This window comes from Orcinus orca, chromosome 9 (genome assembly GCF_937001465.1).
Source record: "Orcinus orca chromosome 9, mOrcOrc1.1, whole genome shotgun sequence".
Classification (NCBI taxonomy): domain Eukaryota; kingdom Metazoa; phylum Chordata; class Mammalia; order Artiodactyla; family Delphinidae; genus Orcinus; species Orcinus orca.
In genome coordinates, this window is record NC_064567.1 from 14,131,644 (window position 1) to 14,152,330 (window position 20,687).

General features: G+C 53.2%; 1 protein-coding gene across 2 annotated transcripts; it reads right to left on the reverse strand.

Annotated features, from left to right (window-relative positions):
• Positions 1–1,543: 1,543 nt before the first annotated feature.
• On the reverse strand, positions 1,544–20,687 carry CLEC2L (C-type lectin domain family 2 member L). 2 transcript variants are annotated; one of them, XM_033432349.2, is made up of 6 exons: positions 20,483–20,687; positions 10,980–11,054; positions 8,513–8,679; positions 7,550–7,650; positions 5,851–5,963; positions 1,544–2,952 (listed from the first exon to the last, which is right to left on the reverse strand). In XM_033432349.2, the coding sequence occupies exons 1-5, from the start codon at positions 20,670–20,672 to the stop codon at positions 5,852–5,854; spliced, it is 645 nt and encodes a 214-aa protein (XP_033288240.1). In that variant the 5' UTR covers positions 20,673–20,687; the 3' UTR covers positions 1,544–2,952; position 5,851. The 2 variants fall into 2 exon arrangements, with proteins under 2 accessions (XP_033288240.1, XP_049571062.1); XM_049715105.1 differs by lacking the exons at positions 5,851–5,963; positions 7,550–7,650; positions 8,513–8,679; positions 10,980–11,054; positions 20,483–20,687 and adding an exon at positions 3,326–5,844.

Sequence of the window (20,687 nt, forward strand, 5' to 3'; positions counted from 1 at the left end):
GAGAGCTACTTCAGTCATTGATTGGAAGAGTCAAATTGCTAAAAAGTCATAGTTCATCAAATTGATTTGTAAAATTGATCAAAAGACAAAAAACTTGAGCATTAGACCTGTGTGACAATCTCAAACAGCCTTAACTGGAGTCCTGGAAGGAGAGCAAAGAGTCGGGCAGGTGAAATATTTAGAGACAAAGGTGATGAATCTTCCAAAATTGATGAAAATCCTCAACTTTTAGAATCAAGAATCTCAGGTATCCAAGCATACAGCTGGAAGTTATTTCTCAGCCTTCCATGACTGTCCTGGCCAATGGACTGTGGATGGAATGTGTGCCACCTCCAGGCCTGGCCCCTGTCTAGTCTAGGGTAAGATAGGCTATGATCACAACAAACCCAAAACCTCAGAGGTTTTCCAGGAAGCTTCTCCCCCACACACTGACTTAGCATCCCAGGATGCTTCAGTCTTCTGGAGCCTCCAAATCAAAAAATCACGACTTGGGGGAGGGAGAATATGGAGGAGTATGCACTGGTTCTTAAATGTTTCCACCTGGAAATGACATCTGTCACTTTTCCGTGGTTAAAGCTCTGATGTCACCTGACACCTACCTTCAAACAGACCAGGAAATACAATCCTTCCATGTACCTAGAATGAGAGGAAAGGAAAAGTTCTCGATGCATAGCCACCACATCTACCACATTTCCTAAAACACATCCTGTGTGAGCCTCTATGTTCAAAGACCCTGGATGGAGCAATGCTATTCCCTGTCCCTGACCTGCATTAGTCTGTGGTGCAAGCCAGAAAGGGATCTTCTCTTGGGTAGGCCTCTGAAATGTGCGTATTACAAAAGCTAGCATGCTCTAAGACCCTACTCAATTTACATCATAGTGAAACAAGATGATAATTGGTTTTTTTAATATAATAAATGTATGTATTTTTGGCTGTGTTGGGTCTTCGTTGCTGTATGCGGGCTTTTCTCTAGTTGCAGCAAGCGGGGGCTACTCTTTTGTGTCGGTGCGCAGGCTTCTCATTGCGATGGCTTCTCTTGTTGTGGAGCATGGGCTCTAGGCACGAGGGCTTCAGTAGTTGTGGCTCGCGCGCCCTAGAGCGCAGGCTCAGTAGTTGTGGTGCACCGGCTTAGTTGCTCCGTGGCATGTGGGATCTTCCCGGACCAGGGCTTGAACCCGTGTCACCTGCATTGGCAGGCGGATTCTTAGCCACTGCGCCACCAGGGAAGCCCAAGATGATAATTTTTAAGCACTTACTATGGGCCAGGCACTTTGTATGAATGGCTGGCCCTAATAAGCTCTTAACTAGTGTTCATTGTTACTACAATTTTGTCTTAGACGTGTATGTCTTTATTCAAATGGAATCTGTGCTCTAGACTACAGGACCCTAAAGCACATTGCAAGGCAGTTGAGCATCTTATCTTTTTCTCTAAAACATCTGCAAGTTTGCATACTTTTTGTGGGCAGCTGGACTGGCAGTACAGATTTCTGAGATCAGAGACAGCATGGTTTAGAAGAAGGAGCCCTTGAACTAGGAGTCAAGATCAGTTTAGGTCAACACACGTTTATTGAGCACCTTTAGTATGTACCAGGCGCTAGAGAAAAAAGGGGCGTGAGAGTGGATCCCTGCCCTCTAGGGGCTTACACTTCTGCGTGGATGGTGGACAGGTAAACAAACAAAGCATGATACGTGCAATAATAGTATCAACAATGAATAGAGGAGCCACAAGACCTGAGATCTAGCTCTGCCACTAGATGCGTGGCTAGATGCGTGACCTTGGACGTGTTATTTAACCTCTCGTGGTCTCATGGATAGTGAGAATGGGGTCGATAATTTCTAATCCCTGAAATTCTAACATCTACAGTTCTCAGAACCCTGTGAGGTAGGCAGGGCAGGCACGATTTCTACTTTATATTAGAGGTGAAGCCTGGGGTCAGGGAGGTTGAGCACAGCAGCCTGAGCTACACATCTGCCTGTTGGTAGAGCTGGCCCCAGACTAGACTCGGGCAGGTCTTCTGAGTCAGGCAAAGTGCGTGTCCACTCCAGGCTGAGACGTGGGACCTCTGATGGGCACGGCAGGAGGTTTTCTGGATGACCCCTGTTTGAATCTCATACTTGCTCCCAGTTTGGAGGTCTTTACGGACTAAGGAAAGAGCAGTTACCTCCTCTACCTCCACCCCCTCCTGATGTAAATACACAGCAGACAGTGGGCATTTCTGGAAACCAGGTCGTCTTTCACAAACAGCACAGTGATGTTAGCATAATTATCCTGGTGACCACAGGAATCTTCAGCCGCCAACCGCAGTCACTGATGGAAACCCTCCCCGGGCCTGGTTTCCACTCGCAGCCAGCTCCTTGCCCTCGCCAGCGGGGCTCTGTGTGTGATGCAGAGGATGTTCTGGAGGCGAAGGCAGCTCTCCCTCCCTCACGGCCCGGATGCTCCCTGTCACCTCCACTCAGCCCGCCCAGCATCTACATGCTTAGGGAATGTGAGCGAGCTAACTTAACTGAAGCAAAACAAACTAAAGAGTGCATCTTGCCGGGCCTCTAAAACCATGCCGCGCCCACCAAAGCCAAAAGGCCACGCCCACCAAAGCCAAAAAGACGAGCCTCTTATGATGGCCGGCCACTGCTGTCTCCCACCATGGCAAAGAGTTTCAGAGATGACATTTGGGGGCAATCTTATTGTCATATACAACAATTTTTTTTGAGCACATGCTGTGTGTGCTACAAAGAGGCCAGTGACACATAATCCCTGCTATCCAGGGGCTTATAGTCAGATGCCAAGAGCGGTCAGATGACTTTAGAGATGAGTCACAGATGAAAACTTCCGAGAGACTCCGGAGGTGTGAGAGGAGGCTCAGTCTTAAGTGCTGGAGTTGCTGGGGTGAGGGAGTGGTCACTGAGGGCTGCTGCTGTCCTGGAAGGAGTCCCAGGGAGCTCGAGCTGGGCCTTGAAGGGAGAGAAGGACGGAACTCTGTATTTGCATTACCCCCTCCCTATGGGAAATTCACCTGAAAACCATACGACGACGATAAAAGTGCACAGGAAAAAAATCGCCTGTGGGCACCCCACGTCCTCTCCCAAGGTGGCCCCTTCCACCCCGCCTCCCCTTCCACCACCTCCTAGGCCTGTGATGTACAGCGGTAGAGCAAGTCCCTTAACCGCCCTGAGCCTGCTTCCTCATCTGTAAGGTTGTAGGAGGGTTTACTAAGCAAACACTAGTGAAACCCACCAGCAAGGCAACAAATGCTACCTCCAAGTGAGTCCTCCTGCAAAAAAACACCCCGTCCCTCCATCTTCACAAAGGACGTCTGAGGGTGACTTGGTGTGCGTGCTCCAGCCTTCTACCCGCATCCTGCCGGCTCCAGGGGCTACGCCGAGGACAGGGCTGCCGTGCGGGGTCAAATTCACCCAGGGCGCAGCCGCCCAGGCTCCCAGCCAAGCACCTTCTCAACTCCAGGGGCAAATCCTCCAAAGGGGCTGAGGAGTGGGGCTGGAGTAAGGGTGGTCCCTTGGGCCTGCCCCCAACACCTCCTCCTACGCTCCACCGAGGGGGGGCCAGCTCGAGCTCCGAAACCGGCAGAGCGTCCGGCCTCCGTGCTGCCACCTGTGGCCGCCGGCCCCAATTGCACCCGACTCCGCGGCCCCGCCCACCCAGCCTGGCTCCGCCCACGGGGGAGGTGCGGGTGCCTGGTTGGTGTATAACCTTTGGAAGAATACTCAACGTTTCTGAAGTTTGGCGTGCCAGTGTTTTGTTTTGGTCTTCCTCGTGGGAACAGATAAGAGAGCTCTTAAAACACCCATGACCTTGGGTCAGAGTTCCTCTTAGCTCTACCGGACTTAGAATTGTTGTGCGGTCCCAGGGCAAGCCCAAGGCTAGAGAGCTCATCTGCCAGTGTGCCTTGAGGCAGCAGGCTGTGCATATTGAATGAGAACTAAGATCCCAGTGGCCCGGGTTCCTGGGTCCCTGCCGTCCCACACTTCTCCCTCCCCACCCACGTCGTGGCGCCCTTCTTCCCGCCGGAACCCACAGGACAGGATGAGAGCACAGCTCTAGCCCACCCCGTCCAGGACGTTTTGTCACCCGTGGCAGCATTACGTGCCTCAGGGTCTTTCTGAGAGACTTAAATGAGGTGCCACGTGGAAAGCAATGAGCTCATCTTTGAGGGGAAGATGCTGGTGAGAACTGGCGTGAGGGAGAGACGCCCTCCCACTTACCACCCGGACCCCTGACCAACCCAAGCAGCAGTAGCGGCAGCTGACCACTTCCTCAATCCCAGCCCCTCAACACACTTCCCCACAGGGGCTGGGAAGGCGGTGGGCTCCCGCCACCCCTCCACAGGCCGCACTGAATTCCCTTAGCTTCTTTATTGCACACTCAGGTTCCACGCTGGCTTTCCCGTAAAGATAAAATATGAAACCACAAAATCCCCAGATTTTACTAAATACCTGGAAAGCTTTCAAAAAGCTCAACGAACCCAAGCTGACAGTTTTGTCTGAAAACTGACAGTAAAAGGACTGAGCCGAGCAGAGCAGGACCTGTTTCCCTGTGAGCCATTTTCTGAAGATGGGCCGGGACCCAGATTCACACACGCGGCTCCCACGTGGGCTGGCTGTATCTCACCCGGCCACAGCTTGCTCTGGGCTCCACGTGTGTGCATTGGAGAGGGTGGCACCTGCAGCCCCTGTAGGCCCAGGGGAACCGCCAGCCCCCCCCCCACACCCCTGTCCCCGCTTCCTCTCCAGGCAGACCAAGGGGGGACAGGAAGGGGCCCCAGCACCTGCACAAACTCTTAACCGGCCCAACATGAACATCATCTCTTCTCCGTGGCTCATCCTCCTGCTTTCTTCACCCCATCTTCCCCTAAGGCAGAATAAGCCATCCTTCAACTGGGTTCCAGAACGTTCTAGTGCTTTCCAAGCTGTTTCCTCTGCTCCCTGTGCGCTCCTTGGGGGATAAAGCTGTGGGTCCCCATGCCTAGTGTGGCGTCTGGCACGAAGTAGGTGTGGATCAATGTTTGTCACACTGAGTTGAATAGTAATGAAGGAACCAGATGGAGCACACCCCTCAGACATCTGAGAATAACTCAGTGGCCTGGCAACATTAAACGGTGCCCTGAGGCCACAGAGTGTGTTTTTGGCCTTGCTTGCTACACATGCCGCCTGCCACACCGGTGCCTCTTGGTCATGTCCCTCCAAGGACGGGCACCCAGAGACATGCCCCTCCCCCAAGCCATGATCCTGGAACAAATGGCAGCCGACTTCTCTGGACGCCAGTCGTCTCTTTAGTCCATCAGTGACCAACACGGCAGCACCACGGACACAGCAGGGGCCTGCCTGAGACCCCAGGCGAGGCAAGGACGGTGGATGCTGGGCCCAGGCGAGGGGGCTTCCCTTCTGGCCTCCCCAGCAACCAGGAGAGAGATGCATGGGGAGGGGGCCCGTCTGTGTGGACAGTACCGCAGCCTGTCGGCCCCCAGCCTTCCTCAGAGCACCAGGGCCTCCGGAGGAGGGAATGTTCCAGGGTAGGGCCAGGGAGGGACTTGTTGGGGTGACTAAGGGTGGACTCTGAATTTGAGCGGGGGCTGTGTGCCCTCGTGGGCATGCGTGAGCGTGTCAGTGTGCATGTGTGGCTGGGGACAGATGCCTGCTGTGCTACTGACTCATGGGATTTGACTACCGGGCCACAGGACCTGCCTGGGGCCAAGGAGACCAGGGACCAAGACTCCGGGGCCTGGGGGAGCGCCCAGGGGCAGAAGGCAACCTCCTCACTGCTTCGCTTGGAGACGAGCCCGGGGCTGGCAGGCCTCGGAGGCTGGCTGGAGGGCCGCCCCTGGCCTGACCCACCTCATGTGTAGGCCATCTTGCTGCACACCCAGGGCCGGGTCATCAAACACTCCGTCGACACCAGCCTGGTGGGCTCCACGAAGACGCACTCCCCCGGGCCCGAGATGGGGAATCTGTGGCGGGGAGAGAAGAGACCAGGCACTCATGACCTGGCAGACGCGGCCTGTCACTGGGCAGCCCCAGAGGCCCTATGACTTGTCCTTCCCTCTGGAGCAGCCTTCCGGGACAGTCGGCCCCCACAGACCTTGCTAGCGTGGCTCCCGTCGCCTCCAGACAGTGCATCACGGCTCCAGCCCCCCGGTGATGCCCACGGGTGCTTCTGGGACGCACCCTGCACTCCTCCATCCGGCTCCGCCATTCCTGTCGGGCTCAGCTCACTCATCCCAGGAAGCCGGGGCCCCGTCTAGGACCACGCTCCACACACCCACCTTCCCCACAGCGCCCTGCCTGCACCTCCTGTGTCTAGCACAGGGGGGGTTCTCCCTGCCTAACATCATCCCTTTTGAATCTCAACACTTCTTCTTCACCTCATTTGGTCACCCTGACCTGAGCCCCCTGCCAAGGCTGGAGCTGGGGTCTCATAAGAGAGGGCATCAGAAGGACCCCAAGAGGGAGAAGGGGGGCCAGGACCACCTCGATGTCAGAGAAGCGTGGCCCCAAGGCCCGCTGGTTGTCAGGTAGTCAGCGCTCTGGGGACCCCAGCCTCCAGGGCTCCCTGGGTTCCGGGAGCAGGAAGCTTCCAGAAGGGGAGAGGTGGGGGCAGCAAGGGCAAGACGTTCTCAGCAGCTCTAAGAACAGATCTGGGATGAGGGCAGGACAAGGAAAGAGAAGGAAAAAAAAAAAGAAAACAAGGAAGAGGCAGTGAGGACAAAGACAGGTGCAGGAGACAGGGAGAAGCCGGCACAGGGAAGGAGCTGTCACGGGCCGCAGTTCACGTCACGTCAGCAGCTGTGCCCCCGCCCGGCTCCTCGGGCCTAGTCCTCCAGCCTTAGAGTCTACGTCAGAAGCTGAGGTTCTTACTCCCCTGTGTGTGCTGCTCTGCGTCTCCCTAAGCCTAAACTGCCCCTACACCCATGACTCCTGCCACCATCGCCCCGCAAACAGTCCCTGGCTTTGCACACCCACCAACCCATCACACGCTCCCCGCCATACCACGTGGGCCACACAAATAATACCACCACTGCACACACCACCAACACCCTCAATAGGTGTTTTCTCTAAGGGAACCCTCCTGGTGCCCAGGGTTCAGATCCCATTTCTCCCACAGTGACAATGTTTAGGTGACACATGGCTGCCCAGAACAGAAGCCCCACCTCCCACCCTCCCTTGCAGTCAGGTGTGGCCGTGAAGCTAAGTTCTGGCCAATGCAGAGGGATGTCCAGGGCATGTCCTCCCTTTCCCTGAGCCACACTGAGCCGTGCAGATGGACTGGGGAGCCACAAGATGGAAAGAGCCCGGGCCCTTTCCAGCAGCAGGAAGCTCTGTTGCCTACGTGGAGCAGGGCCACCAAACCAGGCTGGACTTTACCAGGGAGAGAGTAGTAAAGCCATTATCATGACTGCGTCTCTGTCCCACACCCCTGACCCTAGAGGTGAGTGGCTCCAGCTGGCATGAAACCAGGTTCTTCAGGAGGTGCGTCCGGGAGGCTATGGCTTCCCCGGTCTAAGCTCCTTGGCCAGAAGATGAAGCCTCAGCTCACGTGTCTGGGTCAAACGGGTCCCCGTTGACCCAGTGGAATTCGTCCCCCACTCTGCGCAGACCAATCCAGGGCTCCCTCCGTGTGAACTTGAACATGAATTCCTGCACCAAGGAAAGAGGGAAACCTCAGAGTCAGGTGCGGTCTCCTGACTGCTCAGACGTCCCCAGACTAACCTCAGCTTGGAAGACTGGCTCCCAAGATGCATAGACATGGAGAGGGTGACGCCTCACTGCATCCCAAGGGTGAGGAGCTGGGGTTACAGACACCCTGCACTCACGTGGAGCTGCCTGCAATGGCCTCCAAGGGGCCCGGGCTCTGGGAGTGCACCACTGGGCCAGGAAGCCTGGAACAGGGTTTGTCTCCTAGCTCAGTGGGCCAGCATGCCTGCGTTCCTCACTTTCAGGAAGCCTGGAACTGCCTACTTGATGGGTTATCTGGGACACAGCTCAAAGCTCGGGCTGGATGTCCTTCTACCCGCATATTCCTGGGCCTTTCTCTGCCGAAAGGAGCTATCAGACTGTGTATCAGAGAAAAACAGAAACGACTTAGATTTTCTGCTAATTTGGATTGCATGAACTGTTGCCCTCAAAACCCAAAATGGCCAAGGGACCCACTAATTGTGTTTCTTACACATTTCTAGTGATATAACTGTGTTCAATGAGAGATCAGGCCCTGATTTGGACTAGCAGAAGAAGCCAACGCGATTTTTCATTTCACAAGTGCAGGTATAATGTGTAATGCTCACGCTTCAATACTGAGTTGAGCTCAGCAAACCGGCCTCGGGTGGACATAGTTGGCCTTGACAATAGCGGTGGAAACAAGAGCCCCTCGTGGACCTGCTCAGACCCCATGGAGCCCACCTGCACCCCCCACCCCAGGCTGTGCTCTGGAAACAGGTCACAGGGGACACCAGGTCCTTGGGGCAGGGCTGTCCCCGAAGGTCCCCACCCCAGCAGCACGCACCAGCTCCTTCTGGCTCTGGATCACAGCCAGCGCGGCCTCGTGGCCGTGACAGTACTGCCTGCCCGTGTTCCAGTCTCTCGGTTCCTCAGAAAAGAAGTAGCATTTCCTTCCGTAGAGCAGCCAGTCCTCCGGGCAGGGCGCCTCGCACTTGATGCAGCCCTTGGAAGCTGCAGGGAAGAGGGGTCAGTATCCACCAGCACAGCGGGCCTCTGTGCGGCCCCCCAAGCTCCCCGCCACTCCCTCCACCTGCCTCCACCTTGGTGCCCATCAGCCACGTGCCCCGGGGGAGCGCCTGTCACAGTCCCTGGCAGGTAAAAGGCTGGTGGCTAAATGAGTAAGGAAGAGGAATTTGGGACACCGCCCCGAGGGGAAGTGACAGCAGGTTAGGCCCCTGGGTTAAGCTCTCCTCTCTCTCTCCGAACTCCCCGAGGCGTGGAACCCGAGAAACTTGGACTTGGAAGGGACCTGGGGGCCATGCGTCCTCTTTCTCCAGCCAGGGTGGGAACCGTCCCGATGGGCCTGCTCTCACTGGCCACACCCTCGTCAGCTAACACTGCTGAATTGCTGGAAAGATCCTTTGCAATTTTTGAGTTCCAACCTGCCTTCCCATGACCTGGAACCTGTGGGTCCAGGATCTGCCTCTGGAGTGACCTGGACAGACCTGGTCTGTCTTCCACCTCCTACTTGAAGAAGGACCCCTGCCTCCCCTCTTCCAGGATTGAACAGACACCATCCCTTCCACAGTCCCTTGCAGGGACTCCAGAGCCTTCTCCATCCTGCCCGGCTCAGTACGGTGTGCCCACATCACCAGTGAAATGCTGCCACCAGAACAGGCTGGGACATGTCAGCTGTGGTCCACCACCCAGCAGTGATCACCGTACCCCTTCCAGCTGCTGTGGGTTTTCCAGTCTTCAGATGCTCCAGTGAGAAGAATCTGCTTATATGTGCCTATGTGCACTTTTCTGGGAAGGAGGCCCAGAACTTCCATGAGATTCTCTAAGCCTCCTTGCCAAAAGGAATTCAGCCATACTCGCCAACTGTTTTCCTATGATCTCTTCCTAAGCCAGGTCTCCCCTGTCCAGAACATGTGTAAATCACATTGAAATCCAAATGCAGGATCTTGTGTTTATTTCTTCCACAGTCATCTCAATCACATTGGCTCATTTGAGTTTCTGAAGATAAATTTTAATCTTGATTTCTTTTTCATCTGTCATATTGAGCATTCCTCTTTGAAGTGTTTCACCTGCAGATTCCGTCAGCATATTTTTTTGTTTGTTCTCATACAAGAGATTGACTAAAATGTAGACCAGGACAGAGGCAAGAACAAGTCCATGGTACTCGAGCCCCCAGGGGAGCTACCACCACACCAACACCAGTTAATTAATGGGCACTCTGGCATGCCTGCTCGATGAGCCCCAGGCCCACTTAGACCTAGGGGCCATGCATTCCCACGAGGATCTCCAGGGACTCTTGTGTTTTACCGCAATCTCAATATGCTGTGTTTACACATTGCCCTGTCCTCCCAACCTAGCAATAGAACAATTTGATTTGTAACAATTGGTCGAGGCTCACCCCAGCGCTCGCCACATTCCTTGCTAAGCACTCACAGCTCCCTGCGTAGCCTGCGTGCCCTACAGGTGAGGGTTTGGTAGGAATTGATGTTATCAGTGGATTTTCCTCCCATTTTGAGGTCTTAGGGTGCTTCTCGAAGATGAAAGACAGAGGTCTTGAAGTCACTTTGCAAACCCTTCAGAAGCCATGACGTACTTTGACTTGAATCCATTAAATGCAGCAAATCCCAGGGTCATATAGCCTCGCCTCCCTTGCTTAGTAGCAGTTTCCCCTTTTGCATTCCTCCTTCACCCCTTTCAGCCCTACCTGCCACTCCGTGTTTCTCAGGCCTCTCCCCCTTGGAATGCTCTGGTCCCTCTACCTCCTGCTCTCTAGGAAACTATTCATTCTTCAGGGGTTAGCACATGTGTTCCCCACCTCTGGGAAGCCCCCAGGCAGTAACACCTCTACCACTGGGCAGGGAAGTTGATGTCATACATTTTAAAAAATCTCCAACACTTAGCCCAGGGCCTGACACACAGCGGGCTCAATAAATGTTTGTTGAGTGAGTGAATGAGATCTCTAAGGCCCTTAACCCCAAACCATCTCCTTCAAGAAGCATTACGTGACTGACACACACCAAGTTTGTTCTGCATTCCCGAAGCATTTTTGTGAACGTACCTAAGTTAACATCTCCACTTTCGCTGCACGGCTTAGCAAAGAGGACAGGTATAGTCGATGTGTGAATGTACTATTTTAGGCTAAAATCTCATCTAGAACCAACACTCTATTTCCTATTTACTTTGACCCCACAGAATTGGCGGTATGTCTGGAACCTTTCTTTACCTAATTAGACATGCTTTTGACAAGGTGTGTAGGAACTGAATTGCATAAATGCTCTGACATCTATGCTCACCCAATATGCTCATCACCACCAGGATGGCGAACAGAAGCACTGCGATGGCCCCCAGCAGGAGACGCGTGGTGGTGTCTGAGGAGAGAGAAAGGGGTTATTACCTGGCACATCCCCACCACCCATCCCCGCCTCCAGCCCCAAGTCCTGATAGTGAGAAGCTCTGGGGCTGTGTTTGAACAAGCCCTCCAGGGGACTCTGATGCCGCAGTCTGAGGTGCCGTTCTAAAGCACGGGTCTGTCTGATTCTGCGATCCCCCTGCTTAAGAACCCTCCCTCCGGGGCTACGCACTTGAACTCCTTCTGTGGCTGTCGGAATTTTCCAATCTTTCATCTCCTGCTGCTTCTCTACCTCATCCCTGGTTTCAGCCAGACGGACTCCTTGAAATACCCCAGTCCGTCCTCACAGCCCTTCAGCTGGGTCTTTGCTCCCAAATTTCTTCTCCTCCACTGCAGTCTCTTGAAATCCTGCCCCACACCCTCCATTCTCTTCACGAAAGCTTTCCCGATCCTCTGGCTTCTCCCTTTTAAATTTATATTTATTGTTCTCACCTAAAATTTTAATTTGATGTTTAATGAAAGAACCCTTTTAGACTTCAGACACAGGGTCTTTGAAAGGTTTTTTGGGATAAAATATACATAACATAAAAGTTGCCATCTTAGCCATTTTTAAGGGTGCAATTTGTGGCATTAATTATATTCACAAGGTTGTGCACTGTGAATTTGCAAAATTCCACTGTCTATTTGCAAACTGTTTTCATTACCCCAGACAGAAACTCTGTACCAATTAAGCATTAACACCTCATTCCCACCTCCTTCCAGCCCCTGGTAACCTCTAATCTGCTTTCTGTCTCTATAAATTCACCTATTCTAGGAACCTCGTGTAAGTGAAATCATACAATATCTGTCCTTTTGGGTCTGATTCTTTCACTTAACATAATGTTTGCAAGGTTCATCCATGTCGTAGCACATCAGAATTTCATTCCTTTTTTATGGCTGAATAATATTCCATTGTATAATTATATACATTTTGTTCATCCATCCATCCATCCATCCATTGACAGACACTTGGGCTATTTCCATCTTTTGGTTATTGTGAATAATGCTGCTATGAACATTGGCAAATATCTGTTTGAGTCCATTTTCAATTCTTTTGGGTATATACCTAGGAGTGGAATTGCTGGATCATATAGTAATTCTACATTTAACTTTTTGAGGAACCACCAAACTGTCTTCCACTGCTGCCGCACAATTTTGCATCCTACCAGCAATGCCAACGCACAAGTGTTCTAATTTCTCCATCTCTTCACCAACACTTGTTAGTTTCCATTTTTGTTTGTTATAGCCATCCTAGTAGGTGAGAACTCCCTTTCTATTTTTAACCATTTTTGAAACCTTTTAAAAGTTATATGTGGGGGCCTCCCTGGTGGCGCAGAGGTTGAGAGTCCGCCTGCCGATGCAGGGGACCTGGGTTCGTGCCCTGGTCCGGGAAGATCCCACATGCCGCGGAGCGGCTGGGCCCGTGAGCCATGGCCCCTGGGCCTGCGCGTCCGGAGCCTGTGCTCCGCAACGGGAGAGGCCACAACAGTGAGAGGCCCGTGTACCAAAAAAAAAAAAAAAAAAGTTATATGTGTGTATAGCTGAAAGAAGTGTCTCCACAGCCCAGTGCTGAGCTGTCCACCATTACTCACCCATGACGAGCTAAGTACCAAAATCGAGAGGAAGTCTCTAGAAACTTACAGCAATTCAGCATTGCTGTGACATCCAAGTGCCTGATAGTGTTTCTAGTAATTTGTCTGTATTGTACTTCACAACAAATTGGGGAAAGAAACCTGGTCCTTTATCAAGGATCTGAAAAGCAACAGATCTGAAGTTAAGAAATTCTATCAGGCTTCACTAAACAAACTACCAACCAAAGAACACTGCCCCTTCCACAGAGGCAACTACTTCCAACCCTTTTAGCTAATCCTTTTGGTATTTACCTCCAAATCTTTAAAAGCTTTGCGTATGTCAATACTTTTTGACTTTTCTATTTAAGACACTACTTATTAACTTCCCACAGTAATGAGGAAGATTTAATTCTCTGCATGACTGTCCCCATCCTGACCACTCACACACTACCTGCTCTCTCAACATCATAGTTTGTGTTACACTGATAATTAGGTGTTCTTTTCGTATGGCAATGTAAATGCTACTCCCAGGAAAGCTATGCAGTGTATTATGATCTTTATTTCTACACAACTTCTTGTTTCCCTGTAATTAATCATTTTCCTTTGCTTACACTTCTGTGTGCTCATCATTATTTCAACTTCAAAACTCCTTTAAGCTGATGAGGCATAATCAGGAATTCTACTTCACCTTTGACTCAGTCTGCACAGGCTGCGCTAACAAAAACCGCAGACTGGGGGCTGAAACAACAGACACTTCTCTCTCACAATTCTGGAGGCAAGGAAGTCCAAGATCAAGGTACCAGCAGATTCCATTCTTGGTGAGGGCCCCCAGGATGGGATTAGTGCCCTTATTAGAAAAGGAAGAGCCACCAGAGAGGAGAGAGGAAGCCCTCACATCCACTTTGCCTTTGCTATTTCCTGAAGATTTTTTTCAACTTTACCTTCCCACTCTCTACTGAATCTTTTATTTCTACAATTATTTTTAACTGCTAAGGTTTTTTTGGGTTTGTTGATGCTGTTCCCTGAATACTCCCTCTTAAAGCATCCTGTTCTATTTTTTTTTTTTTTTTTTTTTTTTTTTGCGGTACGCGGGCCTCTCCCCGTTGTGGCCTCTCCCGTTGCGGAGCACAGGCTCCGGACGCGCAGGCTCAGCGGCCATGGCTCACGGGCCCAGCCGCTCCACAGCATGTGGGATCTTCCCAGACCAGGGCACGAACCCGTGTCCCCTGCATCGGCAGGCGGACTCTCAACCACTGCGCCACCAGGGAAGCCCCCTGTTCTTATTTTAATGATGCAAAATTTTCTCTTATCTCTCTGAGGATATTACTGATAGTTTTTTAGGGTTTTTTTGGGGGGGGAGGGGGGCTCCAGAGGGGGTGGGGGAGCGGTGGGCAGAAAGTTTAATCTGTATAATCTCTGTTTTCTCCAAACTGTTTTTTTTTTCCTGTTCATTTGTTTTGGTCTCTAGCTTCCATGTCAGAGACTTTCCTCAGATGTCTGGAGATCCTTGGTTATTTGTTCATGATTAAGGCAGGAGGAATAGGACTTCACTGGCACCTCTGAGACAGGAAGGGGGGCTTATTAACTGTGAGGGTCGTGGCAGAGTGACGGGCTGGTCCTCAAGGCTGTTTGTTGACCTCCTTGGGTTTTTCCTCTTGGGTCAGTGTCCCTGGAGACTGCTCTTCTGTTTTCCCTCCTGGAGGGTGTAGGCTTGGCTGGGAAAAGAGGCTAGGAGGCCAACCTGAGCCCTCAATACATAAATGTCGCCTTAACTGCTTGCTCTCAAGTGTGTTGGTGTCTGGAGGCCCTCTCTCCCCAAGGCAGAGGGCTGGGGATGGGCTCACAGGGTGGGGAGAGGATTTGGGGATTTGAAGTCTTCCTAACAAGTGTTCAACCAGCCCTCCTGATTTCAGCTCCCTCTTCATTCACGGCCGTGCTGACTGGTGCCCCGGTCTCTGCGCTGTGGGGTTCCTGTTTGTGATTCAGGTTGCTCCTCTGCTTCCTGAACTTTCTCAGGCCAGTGGATTCAGTGTCAGTTACACCATCGTTGATCCCTATGTGTTTGTTTGTTTGTTAAATTTATTTATTTATGTTTGGCTGCGTTTGGTCTTCATTGCACCGCCAGGCTTTCTCTAGTTGCGGCGAGTGAGGGCTACTCTTCATTGCGGTGCGCGGGCTTCTCATTGCGGTGGCTTCTCTTGTTGCGGAGCACGGGCTCTAGGCGCACGGGCTTCAGTAGTTGTGGCTTGCGGGCTCTAGCGCGCAGGCTCAGTAGTTGTGGCGCACGGGCTTAGTTGCTCCCGGGCATGTGGGATCCTCCTGGACCAGGGCTCGAACCCGTGTCCCCTGCCTTGGCAGGCGGATTCTTAACCACTGTGCCACCAGGGAAGCCCCTCGTTGCTATTGTTTTGTCTCCTGTTCTTGTTATCCTTGTGACCTTTTAAAAATCCCTTTACGGTTGTATTAATGAGCTTTGGGAGAGGAAGAAAATAAACGCAGTCTGCCATCTTTACTTGCAAGTCCAACAGACATCCGGGAGTCCTTCCTATGAGCACGGTCTATACTGGCAAGTGACCAGGAGTCCAGAGGTGGGTGCCTTCCGGCACGGTAAAAACAGAGGCTCACGCCTGCCCTCGAGGGCTGGGCTCCTTCTGTGTCTGCTCTGCTGTCCTCAGGGGCAGCTTGTTGTAAGACTAATCCCCTTGAGCTGCATATGAATCCTGCCTTTCCCTTCTTTTTTTTTTTTATTTTTTAATTTTTTTTGGCCGCACTGGGTCTTTGTTGCAGCTCGCGCAGGCTTAGTTGCGGTATGTGGGATCTTAGTTCCCCGACCAGGGATCGAACCCAGGCCCCCTGCATTGGGAGTGCAGAGTCTTAACCACTGGACCACCAGGGAAGTCCCTCCTTTCCCTTCTTTAAATGCCTCTCAATCCTCTTCTATAACCCTGGCACTGCAATAAGAGCATAGCATGGTCAGCCACTTCACGGGGGTTCAAATCCCAGCTCTGCCACTTTTTAGTGGCAAAGCTACTTAGCTTCTATTTTATTTCATTTTCCTCGTCTTTCAAATGAAGTCATAATGGTGTCTCCCTCTTAGAATTTTATGAGCATTCAACGTATAGGCCTTAGAGCAGTGCCTGGCATGGTAAGCTCTCCCTCAGTGTTAGCAGTTACCATCATGATGATAATCGGCCCATGGGCTTCTCTAGGGTGAGGGCAGTGCTTTACTCACGTTGGGGTTCCTTATAACAGGGCTCGGTCATTGCCTTGCGTGTTACAGAGCACCCACTGATACTAAAGAACACAAAGGGAATCTAGCTACCCTGAATGACAATGCCCTTGGCCGTGCGGATATACACCTGCTTTCAGGGAAAGGGGAGTCTGTGCCTGTGTCTCCAGCATTGCCGGAACTGAGGACTCTCTTCATTCTCTCATGGGGATGACTGCTCTGGCTGCTGCGCTGTGGACAGAGAGAGGGTGCGCTAGAGTCTGACACGCCAAGACAATGTTGTATTAGTTGCCTAGGTTGACGTAACAAAGCACCACAAAGCAGGGGGCTTCAAACACCAGAAGTGTGTTGTCTCGCAGTTCTGGAGGCTAGAAGTCCACGATCGAGTTGTCAGCAGGGCTGTGCTCCCTCTGAGACCTGTAGGGAAATCCTTCCTTGCCTTGTCCTCGTTTGTGCTGGTTGCCTTGCCTTGTCCTCGTTCATGCTGGTTGGCTGGCAGCTGCGTCACTGCAGTCTCGGCCTTCGTCGTCACATCCTTCTCCCTGTGTGTCTCTTTGTCTTCATGTGACCACCTCTTATAAGGACACCAGTCATATTGGGTTAGGAGCCCACCCTGCTCCAGTATGCCCCCATCTGAACTAATTACAGCTGCAATGACCATATTTCCAAATAAGGGCAGATTCTGAGGTGCTGGGGGGTTAGGACTTCAACATATCTCTTTGGGGGGGATACAATTCAAGCCGTAACAAATGTCTAACTCAGCAATCCTTCCTTCTATGCAATGGCCCTTATTAGATGGAGTTTGAGGGTGCAGTTTATTTATGTTATAAATGTATATGACTTAGCCTAATGTTAGAAGGAACAACTGAAAAAAACCTGGCACCCAAGCCCAGACAGATCTCCCAACACCCTCACATCCACAGTGCAAAAGAGAATCATAGCTGACGTCTCTAAGTTGCCAGGGCCACGGCCTGGAAAGCATACTCTTGACTGTCACAAACTATCAAATGCAGAGTTTGGTAATTTTTACATTTTTAAGAGGCTTTGCTAAATGCATGTGTGTGGTTTTGAGCAGGAAGTTGTGGGTTTATGTCTTATCAAGAAACTTTCAACATTAAAAATTCAGAATTGGTGAGCACTGGAAAATCTATAGCCTGAGATTTGCAGAATCACTCTGTCCCCACTCCTGTACCCCCAGGCTGCTTTTCCTCACCCTCCCTACCCCAATGCCAGAAATATTCCCATCTCCCATCACCTCCAGTCTTTCCAGAACCCAGGCGGGAGCTCTGGATCACTTTCCCAGCCTGCCCCCCAAGGCTGAGGGTGGAAGGAAAGGTTAATATCCACAGGGAGAGGACTCAATCAGGAGAATTTCTGTTTGGCTTCCTATTTATAAAGCTAACTGTTCATCGAAGGAGAGTCTTAAAGACCTGGGCTCTAATCCCAGCTTCAGATTTAAGACGTTTTCCACGTCACTTAACCTGTGAAGAGGAAAAAGCATCTGCCGGGGGTGGCAGGGCTGTCTCAGGAGCGCAGGGAGGGGGGCTACATGCGTCAGAAGCACAATTTGATTCTCTCCAATTAGCCTCCCCAAGCCGCATGTTGGTCAGCTCAGGACAGAGTAAGAGGTTTCACATCAGAGGGCCTCGTGGCAAACCCGATGGGATTTCACGAGTGAGAGAGCAACGTGCATCCTTGGGCAAGACACTTAGCCGCTCTGAGTCTCAGTTTCCTCATATGTAAGATAGGTACAACACTCCCCAAGCCCCTGCAAGGGCAGATGTGAGGGTTAAACACGACAGCTATTGTGAAAGCCCCAGCACGGGGCTCGCACTTTGTAGGTACTTGATAAATATTCGGTACGTGGTAATACAGGAGCACAGGCCCCCTGAGGGTTCAGCTTGGTCAAATCAAGAAGTCTCAAGACAGAGGCTTGGCTAAGCAAGGGCTGCAAAACCCCTTGGTCCCCAGACCTGGCAGAGCCCTCATCCCATCACGGGTGTTTCTCAGGGTCTGTGGACTGGGCTCATTATGAGGACGTGTTTGGGGCCGGAAGTGGACTCACAGTGGGCAGACGAGCAGTCAAAGGATTTCAGTTGAGCAGTTGGTCATACACTTTCCCTGGGTTCCCTCATCAGGGATGCCGGGCTCTAGGGACTGGGGAAAGGGATCACCTGCACACAGCCTACACCCCAGCACCTTTGTCTGTGTAGCCCCGAGAGGCAGAAATCCTTATCTTGCTTAGCAGATGAAGAAACTGAGGCTCAGACAAGTTTGAAAACCTGCCAGCCCGCTGGCAGTGGAAGGATCTGGCTCAGGCTTACCCAACTCCAGAATCAGTGCTCTTTGCACTGCAGCAGGCTGCCTCAGCCCCTGTCCTGTGATTTCTGCAAGGGCAGGGATGTTCCCAGTGCCTAGAGCTGCACTGGAACAGTGGGGCCTCCAGGAGTGTTTGTGGGAGGTGAGGAAGAGTGCGTGAATGTGGGGGGATAAGCACACGGCAGGACCCTGGAGAGCACCATCGTGGTCCGAGAGCTCCCCTCTCCCCGCAGGAGACGCGGCGCCCAGGGAACACCCAGGAGATACTCGGGACCGGTGGAGGGGAGGCCCCTGGCAGGGACACAGACTCCACATCCTAAAACTCCTGTGGAAAAGGCCCACAGGCCCCAGATGCTGAGCCCCCAAGGTCCACAGGCACCAGGGTGGGGCTGCTCCTGGTGGACCATGGGAACGAGGGCAGGGGCCGGAGGTGCCACGAGACGCAGAGCCAGGCCAGGCAGGGAGCCATGTCCAGACAGGCGAGACGAGGCTGGGCCACAGGTGGGCACTGAGCACAGAGTGGGCTAGACTCCACAGGGCCTGGAAGACCCAGTGTCCTGAGAGACCCCCTGGGCCATTCCTGCCGGGCGTGCGGCTTCTTCTTCAGCCTAACTTGCAGGTGGTCGGCCCAGCCATGGCTGGGAGTGGGAAGCAGAAGGGGCCAAGGTCAGGATGGGAGGTGAGACGGGAGCCAGCCAGCCGGAGGCACTGAAAGAGGCCGCACCACCCCTGAAGTGGCCCCTAAGCCCTGGGGGTTAGCATGAGGTTAGGGCAGCCCCTGGAGAGATGCTTCCGCATGAACGAGTGGAGGAATACAGGCAAGAGGCGTGAGCAACTTCCAGAAATAACTTGGGCAGGAGGGAAGCAGGGGGTCACAGGCAAATCTAACAGTGAGCCCGAAGATACACGACAAAGAGAGGGTTTGTCCACCTTTATTCAGCTCAGCTCTCCCCAGACCGAAGGTCCTCTGCAATGGCTGTCCTACACTGAGTTCCAACATCTTTGCCTCCTTTGTCCCAAATCACCATCCAGGTGTCCAGCTTTCCCCTCAGAGTCTGCACAGCCCCTCCTCAGGCCATCTGTGTCCCTTGGCCTACCAGCCTTTGGGCCAAATGCTGACAGAACTGTCCCCCCCTCTCCCTGCTTGGCCAGGCACCTGCCCTGGCTGGCACTGGTTATGTCCCTCCCCTGACCACGGCCCCGCCTTCCTCACTGACCTGGCCTTGGTCTGACCCCTCTGGGCCACCACCACTTTCCAAGGGCCACCCACTGTCTCATTCTATGCTTCAAATCTCTCAACAGCCGCTTCAGACAAAGTCCACACACTTTCGCAAGGCCTGGGTGGCCACTCACGGTCTGGGCCCTCCAGACTCCTCTCTTCTCACCGCACCCCACCCCGATCCTGGTATTCTGGAGGTCAGTTCCCCGCAAGGCACAGGCGAGTCCTCGCCACTTGATCCCTGAACGTGTCACTCCTCGAGCCTGGTGCACCCATCTTTCTCTTTCCACACCTCCTAAGAGGTCACCTACTCCAGGAAGCCCTCCTTTTCTGACACTCCTTCCCTAATGGTTGGGTGATCCAGGTCCTGGGCTTCCGTAGTTGATGCCGTCCAGGCAGGTCCTCGGCCTTTGGACTCCGGGTGTCCAGAGTACCAGCCCTCCGGGCAGCTCCAGCACCTCCCACAACGCACAAGTGGTCACACAAGTTAACTGAACTCATGAACTTGAAATCTGTCTTCCACTTTGGTGACCGCCCCCTTGGCCAGTCAGGGGTCAGGCCGTGAGCCCCTCTGACTGGAAGAGGTAGGTGGGACCCCCGACTTGCAGGGAAGGCTCTCTGGCCGATTCTCCCTCCAGGCACCACCAGCGCCCCATCCCCCAACCCCCTTCTCACGGGGCATTAGCACCGCGTCGGGGTCCATAGCTTTTGTCACTTTGCCCAAAGCACTTTCACTGCTATAGGGTCAAGCCACTCTCTCAGTATGCCTATCGGGTGAGTGCCGGACAGTAACTGTCCCCCTTCACTCATAAGGAAACAGGCTCAGAGCGTGAAACCTGCTCCCAAGGTCAAAGAGGGAGTTAGCTGCAGAGACAGGGTCAAGGTTGAACTATAGGTGGTCCCCAGTTACCTGTTCCCCACCGCCCCACAATGTGGCATCTGATGCCCTGGCAATCCTCCGGCTTCCAGAGTCGCGCTCCCCGCTCTCCCCACCGGGAGACCGGCCAAGGTGACTCTGTCCCGCCTCCCGGGTCCCCGGGCCGGGGGATGGAGGGCCGCTAGGCGCTTACCCTCCAAGGCCGCCTTCCAGCTGGTGCTGCCCTCGTAGCCCGACCCCGATCGCCGCAGCAGCCCCTCGGGACCGCGGCCCTCCGCTTCGGCTGGCGAGCGCAGCCTGGGCGCGGCGGGGGCGGGCGCGGGGCGGACGGCGGGGGGCGGCGGCGGCCGGGCCCGCGTGGGGGGCTCCTGGGCCGGCTCCATGCCTGTCGCTGCGCC